Below are 21,376 nucleotides of genomic sequence, written 5' to 3' on the forward strand. Positions count from 1 at the left end.
AGGGCTCTGACCCCGGCCTTTCTATCAGAAGGAGCAATCTGACGTTCAGCCTCTCTCACCAATAGTGGTGAAGCCAAATCAGGGTTTGAAATGCAAAAGGATTGTCTGCCTTACCCACAACTGCAAGTGAGGGAGGACAAGGCCAATATTCAGTCTCTATCTTGGCTGGAACATTGGGGTCCGGAGGCTGAGCTGCTGGAAACTTGGATGATTCAATGATAAGATCCTCGATGTATTTACTCTGCGGAAGCAAAGTCGATGGTTCTGGAACAAGAAGATAAAACAAGTCATGGATAGTGAGCTCCTGAATTTAGCTGAGCTGGTAGAACGAGCTAGTTGCAGTGAGGTTGCGAGACGTTAAGGGAAAGGATCAGTACAGATGAGTAGGGGAGACGTGAGAATATGGGAATGAAGATGAGAAAGGACGTTAAGGATGGTGGGATGAGGGGGGTGAGCCATGTGCAGATGTTACTGGTGCATGCAGAGCCAGAGGAACAAAGGGTGGCAAAACAGATAGCAAGAGCTATAAAAAGGGACCATGATATCAAAGTCAACACAATAAACTTTTACAATTATAGTGGGGGGAAATGGGGTGCTTAGGAGCAATGTGGGCTCCTTGAAAACTTGTAACGGTGATATTGGCAATGAAAAATAAGATAAGAGTGGACATGTTGAATAATGACTTTGCGGCAGCATTTACAGTAGAAGAGGTCTGCATGCCAGACATCCTGAGGAAACTAATATTGAATCAGCAATGGGCCTCACAAAAGTTAATGTAAGAGAAAAAACAGGAATGAAGAAAATAATAGCACTAAAGAGTGACAAATCCCCAGAACCAAATGGTTTCCATCCCAGGGTTTTAAAGGAAGTAGGTAAGAATATTGTAATATTGAAAACTGTAATCTTCCAAAGTGTTCTCAATTTGGGAATCATTCCTTCAGATTGGAAAATTGTACATGTTACTCTGCTATTAAAGAAAAGTGAGAGAGGGAAACCAGGAAATTATAGTTAGCCTAATATCTGTTGTCAGGAAATTGCGGGAGTCTATAATTCAGGATAGAGTGACTGAACACAATGAAAATTTTCACCTGATCAGAGAGAGCTAGCATGAATTTGTAAAAGGGTAGATCATGCCTAATGACCCTGACTGAATGTTTTTTGAAGAGGTGACTGAAGTAGTGGACAGGGGAATGCCTATGGATGTTATTTATGTGCACTTCTAAAAGGCATTTGATAAAGATCTTCATAAGAGACTGTTAGCTGAAACTAAAGCCCTGGGAATCGAAGGCAAATTATTGACCTGGTTAGGAAATTGGCTGAGCTGTAGGAGACCGAGAGTAGGGATAATGGACAGGTACTCTAATTGGCAGAACGTCAGACATAGGGGCAGAAGTAGGCCATTCAGCCCCTCGAGCCTGCTTCACCATTCAGTTAGTTCATGGCTTATCTACATCTATTCCCTTAGAGTCCAAAAATCTATTGATTCTGCCTGAAAATGCTCATTGACTGAGCACCCACAACCCTCCGGGTAGACAATTCTAAAGATTCACAAGCCTCTGAGTGAAGAAATTTTTCCTCTCCTCAGTCCAACATGGTTGACCCTTTAACTTGAGACTGTGGCCCCTTGTACTAGATTCTCTAGCCAGAGGAAACAGCCTCAACATCTACCCTGTCAAGCCCCTCTCAATCTTATATGTTTCAATGAGATCGATCACCTCTCATGCTTCTAAACTCCAGAAAGCACAGGCCAATTCTACTCAATCTCTCTTGACAGGACAACCCTTTGATCCCAGCAATCAATTTAGTGAACCTTCAATGCACCCCGTTCTAAGGCAAGTATATTCTTCCTTAGATTTGGAGACTTAACTGTGCATAATACTCCGTGGTCTCAAACGCTCTTTGGAATTGCAGCAAGACTTTTTTTTTACTCTTGTACTCAATTACAATTATCACTTCCTAATTGCTTGATGTACCAGCTGGCTAACTTTGTTTCTTGTAAAAGGACACCCAAATCCTTTTGAACTTCAACATTTAATAGTTCCTCACCATTTCAAACAATATTTTGTTTTTATATTTTCTTCCTAAAATGGATAACTTTGAAGGTGGGAAGTAAGCTGAGGAACTTCAGGGAACGAGTTCCAGAGTGTGGAGAGAGATGTTTGAAGGCTTTGCCCCCAATGATGGTCCAGGGTGAAGGTGGTCTACAGTAAACCAGCAATGGATAGGTAGAAGGTGCAGATCGGTGGATTGGAACTCTCAGTGGTGGCAAGGTCGGAGACTACTGAAGGCAGCATTGCCATGTTGCAGATTTTTGATGTTGAGGAGCTCCTTAGATGGGGGAATAGCACTCGGCCATAATACAAAGGGGAATACAAGAGGTTACTCTGAAATAGGAAGAAACAAACCAGACTTTACCATTCTGCATGTAGATGGGACGTTTCCTGTACATATTGGTGCCGATATCTATAGGAATAAAACAAAACGATAATGTTGAAATGATCAAATCTGCTGTTACATTGTTTATGCAGGGTTATTACCATCCATTATTTACTGAAGTTACAGCGGGTCCTACGCCAAAGACTTGAGAACATCATCCAGGCTGACACTCCCAGTCCAGTACTGAGGGAGTGCTGCATTGTCAGAGGTGCCATCTTTCAGATGTGACATTAAACTGAGGCCCTGTCTGCTCTCTCAGGTAGATGTAAAAGACCCTATGACACTATTCGAAGAAGAACAGAGGAGCTCTCCCTGGTGTCCCAGCCAATATTTACTCCTCAATCAACATCACTAAAACAAATTATCTGGTCAGCGATTGCATTGCTGTTTGGGAGCTTGCTGTGCACAAATTGGCTGCTGCGTTTCCTTCATTACAACAGTGACTACACTTCAGAAGTACTTTATTGGTGCTTTGGAACCTCCTGTGAGTGTGAAAGGTGCTATATAAATGCAAGTCGTTCTTTCTTTATCATGATCCTGTATATTGCTTTGTGTTATTCAAGAGGCTTAGCTAGAAATATGAAAGATTTGAAGGGCTCAATGTCGTATTCCACACACTCACTCCTTGAGCCTCCCAATGAGCCACTGGTTACATAAAGCTCCAAGCTGGAGTCCTATATTTTTTAAATCTACTCTTTAACATTGTAAGTAAAAGGCCTTGTCTGTTGTGCATCAGAGATCATTTAAGAAACCTTATGGGTTCACCTGAAAAAAAAGATCAGAGAGGGAGAGAGAAAGACAGACAGACAGAGAGAGAAACGGACATAGAGGTCGAGAGCGAGAGAGAGACAGAGAGAAGAATACATAGAGGCAGAGAAAGAGAGGACGGACAGAGGGTGACTGGTAGAGAGCAATTGAGAGAGAGGGGGTGGTGTAGTTTCAAGTTACTTGTTTTTTATGATGTCCAGTTGGTCGTTATTTCTCTATTTGCGAATAAAATCCTTTTTGATCTTTTCATATATAAAAATCTGATATATAAACCAGCTGCTTGATACAGAGCTAATACTGACACTATGATTAGTGTGAGTATTCAGGGAATATTTCTGGAAAAATGCTGTGTCCCTACCTGGTCTGTGGAAGTGGTGTGGGAGGCTCCCAGTAGACTGGTAGCCACGGCGACTGCAGGCTGATCCCATCGAGAATCCCGGAGATTTTTCATCTGTCCATTCCCGACTCTCTTTGCACATCACATACTGAAAGGAGAAGTAGTTTCAGAGTTAGAGTGCACAGCCCTCACCTGATGCTGCTCTTTGTTTGCTGGCAACCTTCTAAGAGGGAAATGGAACTGGATGGACAGCCGGGAATTCTCTGTTCCACCGGACACAGGGATCCACTGCACTGCTGGACCTAGCAGGAGCAAATCCAGGAATATTTCCATGTGGCAGCCAAGCAGAGCCAGACTGAGGATTCCCCAACCGGGAATGCAATCGTTCAATCTGGATTGAACCGCAGAAGCCTAATATTGGACACACAGACCAGTGAAAGGGGAGATCAGCAACTGGAGGGCTGATGTTGTAATTCTACACCAGTGAGCTAGTTCGGTCAGGGACAGTGGGGGAAAGTTTAATCCCAAAAAAACCATTGGATTTGGGTCTCGTAGGTAGTTAAAATGTTAAATGTCTCAAACCTGAACCCAACCAGCCGACTCCCCGTTTTAATGGAGGTGGGAGACCAATCTACTCCCAGGAGACAATGGCATCGATCTTCCTAATATTTAGTCGGAGAAAATTTCTGCTCATCCAGTACTGAGTGTTGGACAAGCAATGTGACAAATTAAAGACAGTGGAGGGGTCGAGTGAGGTGAACTGATGTGTTTCAGATGATTCCGCCAAGGGGCAGCATGTCGATGAGAAGTAGGAGGGGGGCCAAGGATAGACACCAGAGATAACGGTGCAGAAGATTCTCTGGATACATCTAGAGAGATAAGAATGGAACTGGGCGAGTGCAGTCCCAGCCAGCTGGGCAACAGAGGAGAGACGTTGGAGGAGGATGGTGTGGTCAACCAAGTCAAAGGCTGCAGAGGATTCAAACATGGAGTTCCAGGAAAGATGGCTGCTAATTTGTAGGGGTTATCTTTGTATTCCAGGATATTTCTGGAATAGAGAGAAGCTTTGGCAGATGAGGAGAGCAGGACCCAATAATGCTTAGAACAAGTGAGCTCATTCTATCATAATCAATCGCTCTATTTTCTAACTTACCTCAGGATAGATGAGAGGAGACATTGGACGTGGTGACTGGGAGCGCTGCAGAAGGAAATGACATTGATTGAAGTGATTAAAATATTGTTTTAACAATGGAAACACATTTTAAATACCCGTGCAAATCCATGACTCCCAAATCTACTGTACACTGCTGAGCTCTGTTTCGAACTGGTGCTTAATGTTCACAAAGGATATCTTACTTTGGACAACCATTTGTAAAATGTCAAAAAATAGGCCCAGGTAGGTTTGTTTCGTCCACTGAAGATCCAACACTGGATCAGACTGCAATGGGCTAGTACGAGATCAATTGCATACTCTTCCTGAATAAATTCACCATGTCACAACATGTTAACTTAGTTAATTTCTGTGTACAAAAGAGAAGTTGTTTGTGTGAAAGTCCTGTGCGTTATTTTAGCAGATTGAGTTCATTGGCTGCATTAAATTGGTAATCGGAGAAAATTCACACAAAATACACTGGGCACTTGTCACTATTGACAAGAATCGTATCCACAGCGACCCATATAGCTCTCCCTATTATTGTACTGGAACTTCACACGAAAAATCAAATTTACCGCATTTCTCTCCATCTGCAGTTTCTGTGGCTGTTGCCTCCTGTTTGACACACTGGCTCACCCTGCCGGCAGTTCCAGGGGGCACTGTCACCCCTCCGAGCCTCTCTCCACAGTAGCTGCCCTTTTGCCCAGACGCTGTGTGCTGACAGGAATGCACAATGTTCAAACTGCGACATTAGATGCAGACCAGCTTCATCTGTTCCTTCCCTAGCCCAGGGGCAATGCTGAACTGGATAGCCAATCAGGAGTTAAATTGGGATCTCTTTATGTAATCACTGTAGAGCAGCAAGTGGCAATGCTAAGCTAGGTAGGCAATCCAGTAGAGTGTGAGCTGGAGTCGGATCCTGTGGTGACTGAAAGGGACTTTCTGCAGGGAAATAATGTATAAACAATGTGCAGATGTTGGGAGGGGACAGAACTAGAATCAGCCAATGCCAACAGCAGCTGACTCTGACTCCAGAGGTTCACAGGAAGAATGGTCACTTGGCTGAAGTACAGCAGCTTTCACATCCTTCAATTTTCAGCACTTCCAGCAGAGCAGGGGCATTATTAATAAAACTCTTTTCTTCAACCAAGACTGTAAAGTAGTGTACCTCAGTGGATCCCTGTGGCTCTGGTCTTTCTGCACAGAAGTAGCTGTAATGTGGTTCGTAGATCATTAGGTCTGGCCGCTCAATCTCTAATATTGCCTTGTCTTTAGGGATTGCAGCAAGCTCTTTGTAGGCCAGCACCTGGTTATCCATCTTAGCCTGTAGGCAGAGGAGAGAATTACAGCAGCTGGCTCCACTTATCCACTCCAGCCTTTGTTTAGAATCGCGTCGGGTATCTACAAGGAGCTGGTACTGAAACGAATCTGTGTCACCAACACATCTGCACTTAGCAGCTTCTCCCTCCTGTCTACACTGGAGGTCGTGCTAGAATCTCTGATGGGTACATCTTACGGTCAACATATTGGAATAGGCGTTGGGATGGAGGGGAGTGAGAGGGGTGGGGGAGGAGAAGGGTAGTGGCAGTTACCCCACAACGAAAGTTGTATTCTCTTGTGCTCTGGACTGCACCACCCCCTGCCATCCCATGAAACTCTCTCCCCGCAACTGGAGAGCCTCCCATCAGTGATAGCCATCTGAACCTCCGCTCTTGCCCATGGGTCAGTTGCCACTTCAGCCCATTACGGAGGAGCAGCTGACCGACAGAGTGTAGGTGAGATTCTTGGTATTAAAATCACACAGGTCTGAAACCCACATGGGGTTAAAATCGAGGCCAACCAACCTTTGGCTGGCACTTGGCTGATGTGTTAACACCACATGAGGTTGGAATTCTCAATGGCAGTCCTTTGGTTTGAGTGGGTCATTGCCTAGTGGTGTACAGATGTTGGATTATTACCTCCTTGTGTGCAGATGTTGGCCAATGTCTTGCTTGTGTGCAGATGTTGGGTCGCCACAGTCAGTGGTAATGTCACTTTGGTTTTCAGGAGTTTTCAGAACAGATTCGGAAACAGTTTATTTGCAAACTGATAATGGTATACTAAATAATCACAGAAATCAGTCTGACTGGTGAAAGAAATGAGTTGTCAGCTAGTAGTGTGTCAGTCTCCTCTGACAGAATCAAACAAGTTAAACATCTGTATACATCGAGGCAATGACTCAACATCTGTACACATCGAGGCAATGACCCAACATTTGTCTACATCGAGGCAATGACCCAACATCTGTACACATCGAGGCAATGACCCAACATCTGTACACATCAAGGCAATGCCCCTACATCTGCACAGAGCGAGGCAATGACCCAACATCTGTACACAGCGAGGTAATGATACAAAATCTGTACACAGCGAGGTAATGACACAGAGCGAGGCAATGATCAAACATCTACACACAGCCAGGTAAATTGGCCAGTCACCTGGGAATGCTAGGTACTTACACATATAGTTGAGCCTGGAGATCCAGGGGCACTCAATGGACGGTTAGAGCAGACACTTCCTGGCGATGTCTGAGACTGCTGGGACTTGAACAGGAGGAAGAGGAAAATAGTTTTGTGTATGAATGCAGGTTAGATGCAGCTTAAAATCTGTTGAACAGTTTCCACTTTGTTATGTTGTCTGAATTTAATTTTCAAAGGCAAGCAACAATATTGAGGGGAATGGCAGCCCAGTGGTTACTCGTTACAAGACTAGTAATCCAGAGACCTGGACTAATGATCTGGAGATGTGAGTTCAAATCCCACCCAGGCAGCTGGGGAGTTTAAATTCGGTGAATTAAATAAATCTGGAATAAAAAGCTAGTATTAGCAATGGTGACCATGAAACGACAGGATTGCCATAAAAATCCTACTAGTTCATGAATGTACTTCAGGGAAGGAAATCTGCCATCCTGACCGGTCTGGCCTATATGTGACTACAGACCCACAGCAATGTGGCTGACTCTTAACTGCCCTCTAAAATAGCCAAGCAAACTATTCAGTTGTAAAAGAGGTGTCTTGTCACCATACCTTAAGGGCAGTTATTGATGGGCAATAAATGTTGGCCCTGCCAGCAACACACACATCCTGTGAATGAACGAAAGAAATAGATATTTTCTAATGAATCAGCAGACTTCATATATTTGTCCTGTTCTCCAGTTCTGCACTGCATGCATACTAAACCAGTATCTGCAACAAAACAATCTCCAGAAGTAGGATCACTGTGATCTCAATAAAGATTTCCGGGACATTTCCTTAATGGACTACAGCTTCCCACTGTGTGCATCCGAGGTCAGATGGGGGTCAAGGACGAAGTCACGCAACGCCTGTACCACCTCTTGATAATCTGCTTTTGTCCCTGCCCCTACTGAGCAATGGACTGTTCACTGTTGATCGATCAGTTAAACTGATACTGACAGAAAGAGAGGGACAAACAGTCAGCCAAAGACCTGGAGCAAGCAAAAGCTTGGTGTTAAACATCAACAATTATCAATCAGATTATCAGCAGCCACCCTTACTCATGACTTCCATAATCTAGACATATTTTATTTGTCAAATTGGCCTGGGTGCCTAAGATTTTTAACATTCTCAGTGGATTGTTGGGCGTGTGTCAGTATTTACTGGGGGTCACCGAGAGTGTGTCAGTATTTACAGGGGGTCCCAGGAGTATGCGAGCATTTACAAGGGATTCCCAGGAGTGTGTCACTATTTACAGGGGGTCCCCGGGAGTATGTCAGTATTTACAGGAGGTCCACAGGAGTGTGTCAGTATTTACAGGGGATTCCCAGGAGTGTGTCAGTATTTACAGGGAGTCCCCGGGATTGTGTCAGTATTTACAGGGGGTCCCCGGGAGTGTGTCAGTATGAACAAGGGGTCCCCGAGAGTGTGTCAGAATTTACAGGGCGTCCCCGGGAGTGTGTCAGAATTTACAGGGCGTCCCCGGGAGTATGTCAGTATTTACAGGGGGTCCCCAGGAGTGTGTCAGTATTTACAGGGGTCCCCAGGAGTGTGTCAGTATCTACAGGGGGTCCCCAGGAGTGTGTCAGTATTTACAAGGGATACCCAGGAGTGTGTCAGTATTTACAGGGGGTCCTCGGGATTGTGTCAGTATTTACAGGGGGTCTCCGGGAGTGTGTCAGTATTTATAGGGGGTCCTTGGGAGTGTGTCAGTATTTATAGGGGATTCCCAGGAGTGTGTCAGTATTTACAGGGGGTCGTCAGGAGTGTGTCAGTATTTACAGGGGGTCCTCGGGATTGTGTCAGTATTTACAGGGGGTCCTCGGGAGTGTGTCAGTATTTACAGGGGGTCCTCGGGATTGTGTCAGTACTTACAGGGGGTCCCCGGGAATGTGTCAGTATTTACAGGGGTTCCTTGGGAGTGTGTCAGTATTTATAGGCAGTCTCCGGGATTGTGTCAGTATTTACAGGGGGTCCTCGGGAGTGTGTCAGTATTTACAGGGGGTCCTCGGGAGTGTGTCAGTATGAACAAGGGGTCCCCGGGAGTGTGTCAGAATTTACAGGGCGTCCCCGGGAGTGTGTCAGAATTTACAGGGGGTCCCCGGGAGTATGTCAGTATTTACAGGGGATTCCCAGGAGTGTGTCAGTATTTACAGGGGGTCCCCGGGAGTGTGTCAGTATGAACAAGGGGTCCCCGGGAGTGTGTCAGAATTTACAGGGCATCCCCGGGAGTGTGTCAGAATTTACAGGGCGTCCCCGTCAGTGTGTCAGAATTTACAGGGGATTCCCGGGAGTGTGTCAGTATTTACAGGGGGTCCCCGGGCGTGTGTCAGTATGAACAAGGGGTCCCCGGGAGTGTGTGAGAATTTACAGGGCGTACCCGGGAGTGTGTCAGTATTTATAGGGGGTCCTCGGGATTGTGTCAGTATTTACAGGGGGTCTCCGGGAGTGTGTCAGTATTTATAGGGGGTCCTTGGGAGTGTGTCAGTATTTATAGGGGATTCCCAGGAGTGTGTCAGTATTTACAGGGGGTCCTCAGGAGTGTGTCAGTATTTACAGGGGGTCATCGGGATTGTGTCAGTATTTACAGGGGGTCCTCGGGAGTGTGTCAGTATTTACAGGGGGTCCTCGGGATTGTGTCAGTACTTACAGGGGGTCCCCGGGAATGTGTCAGTATTTACAGGGGTTCCTTGGGAGTGTGTCAGTATTTATAGGCAGTCTCCGGGATTGCGTCAGTATTTACAGGGGGTCCTCGGGAGTGTGTCAGTATTTACAGGGGGTCCTCGGGAGTGTGTCAGTATGAACAAGGGGTCCCCGGGAGTGTGTCAGAATTTAAAGGGCGTCCCCGGGAGTGTGTCAGAATTGACAGGGCGTCCCCGGGAGTATGTCAGTATTTACAGGGGATACCCAGGAGTGTGTCAGTATTTATAGGGAGTCTCTGGGATTGTGTCAGTATTTACAGGGGGTCCTCAGGAGTGTGTCCGTATTTATAGGGAGTCTCCGGGATTGTGTCAGTATTTACAGGGGGTCCTCAGGAGTGTGTCAGTATTTATAGGGAGTCTCTGGGATTGTGTCAGTATTTACAGGGGGTCCTCAGGAGTGTGTCAGTATTTATAGGGAGCCTCCGGGAATGTGTCAGTATTTACAGGGGGTCCCCGGGAATGTGTCAGTATTTACAGGGGTTCCTTGGGAGTGTGTCAGTATTTACAGGGGGTCGCCGGGAGTGTGTCAGTATTTACAGGGGGTCTCCGGGAGTGTGTCAGTATTGACAGGGGGTCCTCAGGAGTGTGTCAGTATTTATAGGGAGTCTCCGGGATTGTGTCAGTATTTACAGGGGGTCCTCAGGAGTGTGTCAGTAATTACAGGGGGTCCCCGCGAATGTGTCAGTATTGACAGGGGTTCGTTGGGAGTGTGTCAGTATTTATAGGGAGTCTCCGGGATTGTGTCAGTATTTACAGGGGGTCCTCATGAGTGTGTCAGTAATTACAGGGGGTCCTCAGCAGTGTGTCAGTATTTACAGGGGGTCCTCAGGAGTGTGTCAGTATTTACAGGGGATACCCAGGAGTGTGTCAGTATTTACAGGGGGTCCTCGGGATTGTGTCAGTATTTACAGGGGGTCTCCGGGAGTGTGTCAGTATTTATAGGGGGTCCTCGGGAGTGTGTCAGTATTCACAGGGGATTCCCAGGAGTGTGTCAGTATTTACAGGGGGTCCTCAGGAGTGTGTCAGTATTTACAGGGGGTCCTCGGGATTGTGTCAGTATTTACAGGGGGTCCCTGGGATTGTGTCAGTATTTACAGGGGGTCCTCAGGAGTGTGTCAGTATTTATAGGGAGTCTCCGGGATTGTGTCAGTATTTGCAGGGGGTCCTCAGGAGTGTGTCAGTATTTATAGGGAGACTCTGGGATTGTGTCAGTATTTACAGGGGGTCCTCAGGAGTGTGTCAGTATTTATAGGGAGTCTCCGGGAATGTGTCAGTATTTACAGGGGTTCCTTGGGAGTGTGTCAGTATTTATAGGGAGTCTCCGGGATTGTGTCAGTATTTACAGGGGGTCCTCAGGTGTGTGTCAGTATTTATAGGGGTTCCTTGGGAGTGTGTCAGTATTTATAGGCAGTCTCCGGGATTGCGTCAGTATTTACAGGGGGTCCTCGGGAGTGTGTCAGTATTTACAGGGGGTCCTCGGGAGTGTGTCAGTATGAACAAGGGGTCCCCGGGAGTGTGTCAGAATTTAAAGGGCGTCCCCGGGAGTGTGTCAGAATTGACAGGGCGTCCCCGGGAGTATGTCAGTATTTACAGGGGATACCCAGGAGTGTGTCAGTATTTATAGGGAGTCTCTGGGATTGTGTCAGTATTTACAGGGGGTCCTCAGGAGTGTGTCCGTATTTATAGGGAGTCTCCGGGATTGTGTCAGTATTTACAGGGGGTCCTCAGGAGTGTGTCAGTATTTATAGGGAGTCTCTGGGATTGTGTCAGTATTTACAGGGGGTCCTCAGGAGTGTGTCAGTATTTATAGGGAGCCTCCGGGAATGTGTCAGTATTTACAGGGGGTCCCCGGGAATGTGTCAGTATTTACAGGGGTTCCTTGGGAGTGTGTCAGTATTTACAGGGGGTCGCCGGGAGTGTGTCAGTATTTACAGGGGGTCTCCGGGAGTGTGTCAGTATTGACAGGGGGTCCTCAGGAGTGTGTCAGTATTTATAGGGAGTCTCCGGGATTGTGTCAGTATTTACAGGGGGTCCTCAGGAGTGTGTCAGTAATTACAGGGGGTCCCCGCGAATGTGTCAGTATTGACAGGGGTTCGTTGGGAGTGTGTCAGTATTTATAGGGAGTCTCCGGGATTGTGTCAGTATTTACAGGGGGTCCTCATGAGTGTGTCAGTAATTACAGGGGGTCCTCAGCAGTGTGTCAGTATTTACAGGGGGTCCTCAGGAGTGTGTCAGTATTTACAGGGGATACCCAGGAGTGTGTCAGTATTTACAGGGGGTCCTCGGGATTGTGTCAGTATTTACAGGGGGTCTCCGGGAGTGTGTCAGTATTTATAGGGGGTCCTCGGGAGTGTGTCAGTATTCACAGGGGATTCCCAGGAGTGTGTCAGTATTTACAGGGGGTCCTCAGGAGTGTGTCAGTATTTACAGGGGGTCCTCGGGATTGTGTCAGTATTTACAGGGGGTCCCTGGGATTGTGTCAGTATTTACAGGGGGTCCTCAGGAGTGTGTCAGTATTTATAGGGAGTCTCCGGGATTGTGTCAGTATTTGCAGGGGGTCCTCAGGAGTGTGTCAGTATTTATAGGGAGACTCTGGGATTGTGTCAGTATTTACAGGGGGTCCTCAGGAGTGTGTCAGTATTTATAGGGAGTCTCCGGGAATGTGTCAGTATTTACAGGGGTTCCTTGGGAGTGTGTCAGTATTTATAGGGAGTCTCCGGGATTGTGTCAGTATTTACAGGGGGTCCTCAGGTGTGTGTCAGTATTTATAGGGAGTCTCTGAGATTGTGTCAGTATTTACAGGGGGTCCTCAGGAGTGTGTCAGTATTTATAGGGAGTCTCCGGGATTGTGTCGGTATTTACAGGGGGTCCTCAGGAGTGTGTCAGTATTTATAGGGAGTCTCTGGGATTGTGTCAGTATTTACAGGGGGTCCTCAGGAGTGTGTCAGTATTTATAGGGAGTCTCCGAGATTGTGTCAGTATTTACAGGGGGTCCTCAGGAGTGTGTCAGTAATTACAGGGGGTCCCCGGGAATGTGTCAGTATTTACAGGGGTTCCTTGGGAGTGTGTCAGTATTTATAGGGAGTCTCCAGGATTGTGTCAGTATTTACAGGGGGTCCTCAGGAGTGTGTCAGTATTTACAGGGGGTCCCCGGGATTGCGTCAGTATTTGCAGGGATTCCCGGAGGTCTGTCGGTATTTACTGGGATTCTCTGGGAGTGTGTCAGTATTTACAGGTGTTCTCCGGGAGGGTGTCAGTAGTTACAGGGGGTCCCCGGGAGTGTGTCAGTATTTACAGGGGGTCCCCGGGAGTGTGTCGGTATTTACTGGGGGTCTCCTGGAGTGTGTCAGTATTTACAGGGGGTCCCCGGGAGTGTGTCGGTATTTACAGGGTGTCCCAGGAGTGTGTCGGTATTTACAGGGGGTCTCCTGCAGTGTGTCAGTATTTACAGTGGGTCTCCGGGAGTGTGTCGGTATTTACAGGGGGTATCCTGGAGTGTGTCAGTATTTACAGGGGGTCTCCGGGAGTGTGTCAGTATTTACAGGGGGTCTCCGGGAGTGTGTCAGTATTTACAGGGTGTCCCAGGAGTGTGTCGGTATTTACAGGGGGTCTCCTGCAGTGTGTCAGTATTTACAGTGGGTCTCCGGGAGTGTGTCAGTATTTACAGGGGGTCTCCGGGAGTGTGTCGGTATTTACAGGGGTTCTCCGGGAGTGTGTCAGTATTTACAGGGGGTCTCCGGGAGTGTGTCGGTATTTACAGGGGTTCTCCGGGAGTGTGTCAGTATTTACAGTGGGTCTCCGGGAGTGTGTCGGTATTTACAGGGGGTCTCCTGGAGTGTGTCAGTATTTACAGGGGGTCTCCGGGAGTGTGTCAGTATTTACAGGGGGTCTCCTGGAGTGTGTCGGTATTTACAGGGTTTCTCCTGGAGTGTGTCAGTATTTACTGGGGTTCTCCGGGAGTGTGTCAGTATTTACAGAGGGTCCCAGGAGTGTGTTGGTATTAACAGGGGGTCTCCTGGAGTGTGTCTGTATTTACAGGGGGTCTCCGGGAGTGTGTCAGTATTTACAGGGGGTCTCCTGGAGTGTGTCGGTATTTACAGGGTTTCTCCTGGAGTGTGTCAGTATTTACTGGGGTTCTCCGGGAGTGTGTCAGTATTTACAGAGGGTCCCAGGAGTGTGTTGGTATTAACAGGGGGTCTCCTGCAGTGTGTCTGTATTTACAGGGGGTCTCCGGGAGTGTGTCAGTATTTACAGGGGGTCTCCTGGAGTGTGTCAATATTTACTGGTGTTCTCCGGGAGTGTGTCAGTATTTACAGGGGGTCCCCGGGAGTGTGTCAGTATTTACAGGGGGTCCCCGGGAGTGTGTCAGTATTTACACGGGGTCTCCGGGAGTGTGTCAGTATTTCTGGGGGTCCCAGGAGTGTGTCGGTATTTACAGGGGTCTCCTGGAGTGTGTCAATATTTACTGGTGTTCTCCGGGAGTGTGTCAGTATTTACAGGGGGTCTCCGGGAGTGTGTCAGTATTTACAGGGGGTCCCAGGAGTGTGTTGGTATTTACAGGGGGTCTCCTGGAGTGTGTCTGTGTTTACAGGGGGTCTCCGGGAGTGTGTCAGTATTTACAGGGGGTCCCAGGAGTGTGTCGGTATTTACAAGGGGTCTCCTGGAGTGTGTCGGTATTTACAAGGGGTCTCCTGGAGTGTGTCGGTATTTACAAGGGGTCTCCTGGAGTGTGTCGGTATTTACAGGGGGTCTCCGGGAGTGTGTCAGTATTTACTGGGGTTCCCCGGGAGTGTGTCAGTATTTACAGGGGGTCCCAGGAGTGTGTCGGTATTTACAGGGGGTCTCCTGGAGTGTGTCAATATTTACTGGTGTTCTCCGGGAGTGTGTCAGTATTTACAGGGGGTCCCCGGGAGTGTGTCAGTATTTACAGGGGGTCTCCGGGAGTGTGTCAGTATTTACAGGGGGTCCCAGGAGTGTGTTGGTATTTACAGGGGGTCTCCTGGAGTGTGTCTGTGTTTACAGGGGGTCTCCGGGAGTGTGTCAGTATTTACAGGGGGTCCCAGGAGTGTGTCGGAATTTACAGGGGGTCTCCTGGAGTGTGTCGGTATTTACAGGGGGTCTCCGGGAGTGTGTCAGTATTTACTGGGGTTCTCCGGGAGTGTGTCAGTATTTACAGGGGGTCCCCAGGAGTGTGTCAGTATTTACAGGGGGTCCCCGGGAGTGTGTCAGTATTTATAGGGAGTCCCCGGGAGTGTGTCAGTATTTACAGGGCGTCCCCAGGAGTGTGTCAGTATTTACAAGGGATTCCCGGGTGTGTGTCAGTATTTATAGGGCATCCCCGGGAGTGTGTCAGTATTTACAAGGGATTCCCGGGAGTGTGTCAGTATTTACACGGGGTCTCCGGGAATGTGTCACGCAGAAGTCATTGAAAGCCATCCCTTTTGGGCGGCACAGTGGCGCAGTGGTTAGCACCGCAGCCTCACAGCTCCAGCGACCTGGGTTCAGTTCTGGGTACTGCCTGTACGGAGTTTGCAAGTTCTCCCTGTGTCCGCGTGGGTTTCCTCCGGATGCTCCGGTTTCCTCCCACAGCCAAAGACTTGCAGGTTTGTTGGCAAATTGCCCATTGTAAATTGCCCCTCGTGTAGGCAGGTGGTAGGGGAATTGAGGGAAGGTGGGGATGTGGTAGGAATATAGGATTAGTATAAATGGGTGGTTGTTGGTCGGCACAGACTCGGTGGGCCGAAGGGCCTGTTTCAGTGTTGTATCTCTAAATAAATAAATAAGCCGACAGTCCTCTCACAGACAGGGAGAATCCGGCTTGTCTGGTCCCTGGCTGCTGCTTTCGAACAGATCACAACATTCGACTGAAGACAAAGGCAGCAGTTGGTGGAACCTTCCCAGTGACTTCACCATCCAAGATATCACACAACCCACGGTCACAATGTGCAGATAGAAAATCTCCGATAGTAATCCTACCTTTTGCATGTTCTCAGCTGCAGTCACTCGAACTGATCTGCTGACAAGCCTGCAGTAAGAGATTGGAAAATGAAATCTTTGATTTGTCTTCTTGACATTTTCTCTGTACCTACCCTATCCAAATCTTTTTATTATTTTAACACAAGCCAAGTCAGTACAACCTGTCCTCATAATTTAACCCTCTAAGGCCCAGTATCATTCTGGGGAAATCTGCACTGCACTCCCTCCAAGACCAATCTATCCTTGTGGTACAGTGAAAGCAGTGCTCCACATGGGGTCTGAGTAAATGAAGTATCTGCACTTTGCTGAACTTCCCAACATGTGTGTGTACAGGAGCTCGACCCTCTGGCACCATGAGGATATCAGAGTGTCTTTCAAGATGGTTTCGATCCAAGTTTCATTTTGGGCAAGTGATGACATTTTTATAAATGTATCAAGTATTCTTATGAACTGCTCCCCATCCAACCTAAGCCTGTCCCCAAGGACTCTCTGTCCATTGCCCTTGTCCACTGTGATCACCTTGGAATGATTTTGTGTAAAAGGAACTAAGACAGTGGATATTACTGTGAAGATTACTGCTGGCCAACAGTGTGCACAATTCACCTCATTAAAGAAGTCAAACATTAGCATTGTGAGTCTTGCAGGATCAATTTCCGAACAGTATTCTAGCAGTTTAAGGTGAACATGAGTGCATTCTGAAAGGCTTGCAAGCTGCGCAATTCTTTCTGCTCTGTGCATGAAATCAAGGCTTTAGTTCCTCTGTGCTTCTGTCCCCAGTTTAGAAACTCATTACCATGTGGGACTCACATGAAATCGACAGGTCATTTCCTGTCAGTAGCTATTTTTAGGGTCACAACTGAAGAAGCACAGCACTATTGGAGGGTCAGTACTGAGGGAGTGCAGCATTGTCGGGGGGACAATTCTGAGGGAGCATTGAGCTGTCGGAATGCCAGTCCTGAGGGAGCGCTGCACTGTCAGAGGGTTAGTCCTGAGGGAGTGCTGATGTCAGAGGGACAGTCCTGAGCGAGCGCTGAACTGTCAGATGGTCAGTACTGAGAGAACACTGCACTGTCGGAGGGACAATACTGAGGGAGCGCTGCACTGTCAGAGGGTCAGTCCTGAGCGAGCGCTGAACTGTCAGAGGGTCAGTACTGAGAGAGCGCTGCACTGTCGGAGGAACAATACTGAGGGAGCACTGAGCTGTCGGATGTCAGTCCTGAGGGAGCACTGCATTGTTGGAGGGTCAGTACTGAGGGAGCACTGCATTGTTGGAGGGTCAGTACTGAGGGAGTGCTGCATTTTTGGAGCGTTAGTTCTGAGGGAGCGCTGCACTGTCGGAGGGTCAGTCCTGAGGGAGCGCTGCAATGTTGGAGGAGTCAGTACTGAGGGAGCGCTGCACTGTCGGAGGGTCAGTCCTGAGGGAGCGCTGCAATGTTGGAGGGTCAGGACTGACGGAATGCTGTACTGTCGGAGGAGTCAGTACTGAGGGAGTGCTGCACTGTCGGAGGGTCAGTCCTGCGGGAGTGCTGCACTGTTGGAGGGTCAGTACTGAGGGAGCGCTGCACTGTCGGAGGGTCAGTCCTGAGGATGCGCTGCAATGTTGGAGGGGTCAGTACTGAGGGAGTGCTGCACTGTTGGAGGGTCAGTATTGAGGGAGCGCTGCACTCTCGGAGGGTCAGTCCTGAGGATGCGCTGCATTGTTGGAGGGGTCAGTACTGAGGGAGTGCTGCACTGTCGGAGGGTCAGTCCTGCGGGAGTGCTGCATTGTTGGAGGGGTCAGTTCTGAGGGAGATCTGCACTGATGGAGGAGTCAGTACTGAGGGAGTGCTGCACTGTCGGAGGGTCAGTACTGAGGGAGTGCTGCATTGATGGAGGGGTCAGTACTGAGGGAATGCTGCAATGTTGGAGGGCTCAGTACCGAGTGAGCGCTGTACTGTCGGAGGGTCAGTTCTGAGGGAGCGCTGCATTGATGGAGGGGTCAGTACCGAGGGAATGCTGCACTGTCGGAGGGTCAGTACTGAGGGAGTGCTGCACTGTAGGAGGAGTCAGTACTGGGGGAGTGCCGCACTGTCGGAGGGTCAATACTGAGGGAGTGCTGCACTGTCAGAGGGTCAGTACTGAGGGAGCGCTGCACTGTTGGAGGGTCAGTCCTGAGGGAGCGCTGCACTGTCGGAGGAGTCAGTACTGAGGGAGTGCTGCACTGTCGGAGGGGTCAGTACTGAGGGAGTGCTGCACTGTTGGAGGGTCAGTACTGAGGGAGTGCTGTATTGATGGAGGTGTCAGTACCGAGGGAATGCTGCAATGTTGGTGGGCTCAGTACTGAGTGAGCGCTGCACTGTCGGAGGGACAGTTCTGAGAGAGCGCTGCATTGATGGAGGGGTCAGTTACGAGGGAATGCTGCAATGTTGGAGGGGTCAGTACTGAGGGAGTGTTGCACTGTCGGAGGGTCAGTACTGAGGGAGCGCTGCACTGTCGGACGGTCAGTTCTGAGGGAGCGCTGCACTGTTGGAAGGTCAGTACTGAGGGAGTGTTGCATTGTTGGAGGGATCAGTACTGAGGGAGTGCTGCACTGTCGGAGGGTCAGTACTGAGGGAGTGCTGCACTGTCGGAGGGTCAGTCCTGAGGGAGTGCTGCACTGTTGGAGGAGTCACTACTGAGGGAGCGCTGCACTGTCGGAGGGGTCAGTACTGAAGGAGTGCTGCACTGTCAGAGGGTCAGTCCTGCGGGAGTGCTGCACTGTCGGAGGGTCAGTACTGAGGGAGTGCTGCACTGTCGGTGGAGTCAGTACTGATGGAGTGCTGCACTGTCGGTGGGTCAGTACTGAGGGAGTGCTGCACTGTCGGAGGGTCAGTACTGAGGGAGTGCTGCACTGTCGGAGGGTCAGTCCTGAGGGAGTGCTGCACTGTTGGAGGGTCAGTCCTGCGGGAGTGCTGCACTGTCGTAGGGTCAGTACTGAGGGAGTGCTGCACTGTCGGAGGGTCAGTACTGAGGGAGTGCTGCACTGTCGGAGGGTCAGTACTGAGGGAGTGCTGCACTGTCGGAGGGTCAGTCCTGAGGGAGTGCTGCACTGTCGGAAGGTCAGTACTGAGGGAGTGCTGCACTGTCGGAGGGTCAGTCCTGAGGGAGTGCTGCACTGTCGGAGGGTCAGTACTGAGGGAGCACTGCGCTGTCAGGGTCAGTACTGAGGGAGTGCTGCACTGTCGGAGGGTCAGCACTGAGGGAGTGCTGCACTATCGGAGGGTCAGTCCTGAGGGAGTGCTGCACTGTCGGAGGGTCAGTACTGAGGGAGTGCTGCACTGTCAGAGGGTCAGTACTGAGGGAGTGCTGCACTGTCGGAGGGTCAGCACTGAGGGAGTGCTGCACTATCGGAGGGTCAGTCCTGAGGATGCGCTACAATGTAGGAGGGTCAGTACTGAGGGAGCGCTGAACTGTGGGACGAGTCACTACTGAGGGAGCGCTGCACTGTCAGAGGGTCAGTACTGAGGGAGTGCTGCACTGTCAGAGGGTCAGTACTGAGGGTGTGCTGCACTGTTGGAGGGTCTGTACTGAGGGAACGCTGCACTGTGGGACAAGTCAGTACTGAGGGAGCGCTGCACTGTTGGAGGATCAGTACTGAGAGAGTGCTGCACTGTCTGAGGGTTCAGTACTGAGGGAGTGCTGCACTGTCGGATGGGCAGTACTGAGAGAGCGCTGCAGTGTCAGAGGGTCTGTACTGAGGGAGCGCTGCACTGTCGGAGGGGTCAGTCCTGAGGGAGCGCTGCACTGTTGGAGGGGTCAGTCCAGAGGATGTGTTACAATTTTTGAGGGGTCAGTACTGAGGTAGTGCTGCACTGTTGGAGGATCAGTACTGAGAGAGTGCTGCACGGTCTGAGGGTTCAGTACTGAGGGAGTGCTGCACTGTCGGAGGGGTCAGTACTGAGGGAGTGCTGCACTGTCGGAGGAGTCAGTACTGAGGGAGTGCTGCACTGTCGGAGGGTCAGTGCTGAGGGAGCGCCGCACTGTCAGAGGGTCAGTACTGAGGGAGTGCTGCACTGTCAGAAGGTCAGTACAGAGGGAGTGCTGCACTGTCGGAGGGTCAGTACTGAGGGAGTGCTTCACTGTCGGAGGATTCAGTACTGAGGGAGCGCTGCACTGTCAGAGGGTCAGTACTGAGGGAGTGCTGCACTGTCGGAGGGTCAGTACTGAGGGAGTGCTGCACTGTCAGAGGGGTCAATCCTGAGGGAGTGCTGCACTATCGGAGGGTCAGTCCTGAGGATGCGCTACAATGTAGGAGGGTCAGTACTCAGGGAGCGCTGAACTGTGGGACGAGTCACTACTGAGGGAGCGCTGCACTGTCAGAGCAGTCAGTCCTGAGGGAGTGCTGCACTGTCAGAGGGTCAGTACTGAGGGTGTGCTGCACTGTTGGAGGGTCAGTACTGAGGGAGCACTGCACTGTCAGAGGGTCAGTACTGAGGGTGTGCTGCACTGTTGGAGGGTCAGTACTGAGGGAGCGCTGCACTGTCAGAGGGGTCAGTCCTGAGGGAGTGCTGCACTGTCGGAGGGGCAGTACTGAGAGAGTGCTGCACTGTCAGAGTGTCAGTACTGAGGGAGTGCTGCACTGTCAGAGCAGTCAGTCCTGAGGGAGTGCTGCACTGTCAGAGGGTCAGTACTGAGGGAGTGCTGCACTGTTGGAGGGTCAGTACTGAGGGAGCGCTGCAATGTGGGACAAGTCAGTACTGAGGGAGCGCTGCACTGTCAGAGGGGTCAGTCCTGAGGGAGTGCTGCACTGTTGGAGGGTCAGTACTGAGGGAGCGCTGCACTGTGGGACAAGTCAGTACTGAGGGAGCGCTGCACTGTCAGAGGGGTCAGTCCTGAGGGAGTGCTGCACTGTCGGAGGGGCAGTACTGAGAGTGCGCTGCACTGTCAGAGGGTCTGTACTGAGGGAGCGGTGCACTGTCGGAGGGTCAGTACTGAGAGAGCGCTGCACTGTCAGAGGGTCAGTACTGAGGGTGTGCTGCACTGTCAGAGGGTCTGTACTGAGGGAGCGCTGCACTGTCGGAGGGTCAGTACTGAGGGAGTGCTGCACTGTCGGAGGGTCAGTACTAAGGGAGTGCTGCACTGTCGGAGGGTCAGCACTGAGGGAGTGCTGCACTATCGGAGGGTCAGTCCTGAGGATGCGCTACAATGTAGGAGGGTCAGTACTGAGGGAGCACTGAACTGTGGGACGAGTCACTACTGAGGGAGCGCTGCACTGTCAGAGGGTCAGTACTGAGGGAGTGCTGCACTGTCAGAGGGTCAGTACTGAGGGTGTGCTGCACTGTTGGAGGGTCTGTACTGAGGGAACGCTGCACTGTGGGACAAGTCAGTACTGAGGGAGCGCTGCACTGTTGGAGGATCAGTACTGAGAGAGTGCTGCACTGTCTGAGGGTTCAGTACTGAGGGAGTGCTGCACTGTCGGATGGGCAGTACTGAGAGAGCGCTGCAGTGTCAGAGGGTCTGTACTGAGGGAGCGCTGCACTGTCGGAGGGGTCAG

General features: G+C 50.0%; 1 protein-coding gene across 1 annotated transcript in view; it reads right to left on the reverse strand.

The window, feature by feature from the left end:
* Positions 1 to 21,376, reverse strand: part of dmtn (dematin actin binding protein) — a 93,323-nt gene that overhangs the window by 17,718 nt on the left and 54,229 nt on the right. The window contains exons 3-11 of the mRNA XM_068022953.1: positions 15,865 to 15,913; positions 7,760 to 7,816; positions 7,193 to 7,276; positions 5,863 to 6,018; positions 5,331 to 5,411; positions 4,695 to 4,739; positions 3,563 to 3,689; positions 2,416 to 2,463; positions 115 to 264 (exon numbers count right to left, since the gene is read on the reverse strand). Of these exons, the coding sequence (XP_067879054.1) occupies positions 115 to 264; positions 2,416 to 2,463; positions 3,563 to 3,689; positions 4,695 to 4,739; positions 5,331 to 5,411; positions 5,863 to 6,018; positions 7,193 to 7,276; positions 7,760 to 7,816; positions 15,865 to 15,873 (757 nt within the window). The 5' untranslated portion in view covers positions 15,874 to 15,913. The remainder of the gene's footprint in view (positions 1 to 114; positions 265 to 2,415; positions 2,464 to 3,562; positions 3,690 to 4,694; positions 4,740 to 5,330; positions 5,412 to 5,862; positions 6,019 to 7,192; positions 7,277 to 7,759; positions 7,817 to 15,864; positions 15,914 to 21,376) is intronic.

Source organism: Heterodontus francisci, chromosome 47, assembly GCF_036365525.1.
Source record: "Heterodontus francisci isolate sHetFra1 chromosome 47, sHetFra1.hap1, whole genome shotgun sequence".
Classification (NCBI taxonomy): domain Eukaryota; kingdom Metazoa; phylum Chordata; class Chondrichthyes; order Heterodontiformes; family Heterodontidae; genus Heterodontus; species Heterodontus francisci.